At 44.8% G+C, this 2,715-nt stretch overlaps 1 protein-coding gene across 1 annotated transcript; it reads left to right on the top strand.

Annotated features, from left to right (window-relative positions):
* LOC109835427 (protein FAR1-RELATED SEQUENCE 5-like) lies at positions 134 to 2,432 on the top strand. Its single transcript, XM_020403403.1, has 2 exons — positions 134 to 1,244; positions 1,341 to 2,432. The coding sequence occupies exons 1-2, from the start codon at positions 1,185 to 1,187 to the stop codon at positions 2,430 to 2,432; spliced, it is 1,152 nt and encodes a 383-aa protein (XP_020258992.1). The 5' UTR covers positions 134 to 1,184.

The raw sequence follows: 2,715 nt of genomic DNA on the forward strand, positions 1-2,715 counted from the left end.
GGGTCAAGTGAATCTGCGGTGACTCCGTAGGCTGTCATCTGAGGATGCGCGATCTGGGCCGTTTATTCAAAACCCCTCAGAGAGATCTGAGCCCTTCGTTGAAAATCCCATCCCCCCAAAATCCCTACCCCTCTCTCATCTCTCCCGCCCAGATCGCGCCATCACCTCCCGCCTCCTCCTCTCCAGCGCCCGAAATCGCCGCCGGAGCTCGCCGCCCCCGATCAGCGTCGCCGCCGGCTCAAGATCGCGCATTCGGTCGCCATCACCGACCTCCTCCCCCTCACCACCGCCCGAAAGCGCCGGCGCCCAAGCTCGGCCTGTGTCTCGACGTCCCCGATCAGCGTCGCCGCCGTCCCCTTGCCCTAGCCATCACCTCCCCTCCTCCTCTCCAGCGCCCGAGATCACCGCAGCTGAGCGTCGCCGCCGGGTCATCGCCGTCTACTCGTCCTCGCCATCGAGCTCACCCCTCGTCATCAGCCACGCCTCCGACGGCATTCGAGCTCAGCCCTCAGGTTCATCGCCGCCTCCGGAGATCGATCAAGCCCTCGACGTCATCCTCGCCATCACCTCCCCCCTCCTCTCCACCTCACGAAATCGCCGCAGCCTGCGCTTGCCGTCCCCGCTCAGTGTTGCCGCCGGCTCATCGCACTTCGCCGCTGTCGAGCTCGCCTCCACCGAGGTAAGGCATCAGGTCTAAATTAACGTGTTAGTTCTAACTGAAATGCATGTTAGCTAGCTCTAAATTAACGTGTTAGTTTTAACTGAAATGCATGTTAATGCTACCGGGATGCATGTTAGCTCTAATGGAGATGATGTTAGTTCTATTACGAGGCATGTTAGTTCTAGTTGGCGTTCCTGTTAGATCTAGTGGATTTCATGATGGTTCTATCTTCCCTCATGCATATTCCTTGGATCTATCTTCTTCCTTTTAATTTCAGCTCATACATTACTTGGTTTGCAGCACTCACTCTATGGCTACGAGCCGGATAATTTAGAGCTATTTTTGCCATGTATTGTTAAATTGGATATAAACTTTAAATTTGGTTTAAACTATCGTTTAGAAATTGTTTAGTGAAATTGAAAGATCAACTTGATGACGTTTTTTGAGCGATTTTGAACTTCTTATATGTGATAATTTGATAGCTTGTATAGACACTCCACCAATTCTCTCACGTGAGGCAACAATGGAAGAAGATAAAAGCCAGGACCATGATCTACTATCTACAACATGGCTTCCCCCTCAGGTGATAATATCTTATTGTTTATAGTGTACTACTAACTAATGACATATACCAAAATAGTTGTCTTTTAGCATGAGTTTTGTTTCTCTATTTTTATAGGCATCCGAGCATGAGGAGAATGGTGATGAGCTTATGGGCGTTGAAAATGGTGAAGATAATTTAAACAGCGTTGATCCATATATCGGAATGGAGTTCTCTACTCATGAGGAAGCTTATAATTTCTACAATGCATACGCCAGACTTAAGGGATTTGGTGTTCGCAAGGGTCACACAGCTTGGTCGAGAAAGAAAGATGCAATCCTATCTAGAATATTTGTATGTGACAAAGAAGGCTTTAAATCTTTAAAAGATAAAAGAGAAGATGGTCGGAATGTAATTCGAAAGTTCGATACAAGATGTGGATGCAACGCAAGGATGGTTATTGGACTTGATAGAAGCACTGAAAAATGGGTGGTCCGAAAGTTAAACAGTAAGCATAATGGTCATCCATTAACCACCCCAACTCGGGTAAAGAAGCACTACTCACATCGGACACTTCATCGAGCTCAATCGACAAAAAGGTTGATAGATACTCTTGACAATCAAGGTTTACGGCCTTCTGCCATTTGTAAGGTTGTAGACGTTGCTCATGGCAATGAACAAGGCTCTCTCACTCAACAAGAATGCCAAGCACAACTTAGACTTAAACGAAGAAACAACGTCGGCCATGAGTGCGTGAACATAGTTCGTCAATTTCAAGAGAAAAATGTATCTGATCCTCAATTTTACTTCGCACTTGATTTAGAAAATGATGGGACGATGAGAAGTGTTTTTTGGATGGATGGTAGGTCGAGGACTTCTTACTTGCAATTTGGAGATGTTGTTTGCTTTGATGTTACATATAGAACGAACAATTTAAAATTGCCGTTTGCACCATTTACGGGCGTTAACCATCATCGACAGTCTACTCTATTTGGGTGTGCGTTACTGGCCGATGAAACGGAGGAGACGTTTATATGGTTATTTAGCCAATGGTTAAAATGTATGTCGGGGATAGCACCAGTAACAATCATCACTGATCAAGATAAAGCTATGTGTGGTGCAATTCACAAAGTTTTTCCTAAAATCGCTTTTGTTCTTGGCACCTTCGTAGGAATGCCTTACAAAATCTTCAATCAATGCATAATGATTATGGTGAGGATGTTGGTGTAAAGTATAACAAATGGTATTGGAGTAAATCGGAAGAAAAATTTAAAAAGCGTTGGGAAGAAATGAGGGACAAATATGGTGCAGATAAAAGGAGTTGGTTAGTAAATTTATACAATCATCGAGATCATTGGGCTCCAGTGTATCTTAAAGACACTTTTACTGCAGGAATAACATCTACTCAGCGGAGTGAGGGAATTAATTCTTTTTTTGATCATTATGTGAATGTAAATACCGAGTTACATGATTTTGTTAAGCAGTATGATAATGCTATCAGAGCTCGCCGAGC

Source organism: Asparagus officinalis, chromosome 3 (genome assembly GCF_001876935.1).
Source record: "Asparagus officinalis chromosome 3, Aspof.V1, whole genome shotgun sequence".
Lineage (NCBI taxonomy): Eukaryota > Viridiplantae > Streptophyta > Magnoliopsida > Asparagales > Asparagaceae > Asparagus > Asparagus officinalis.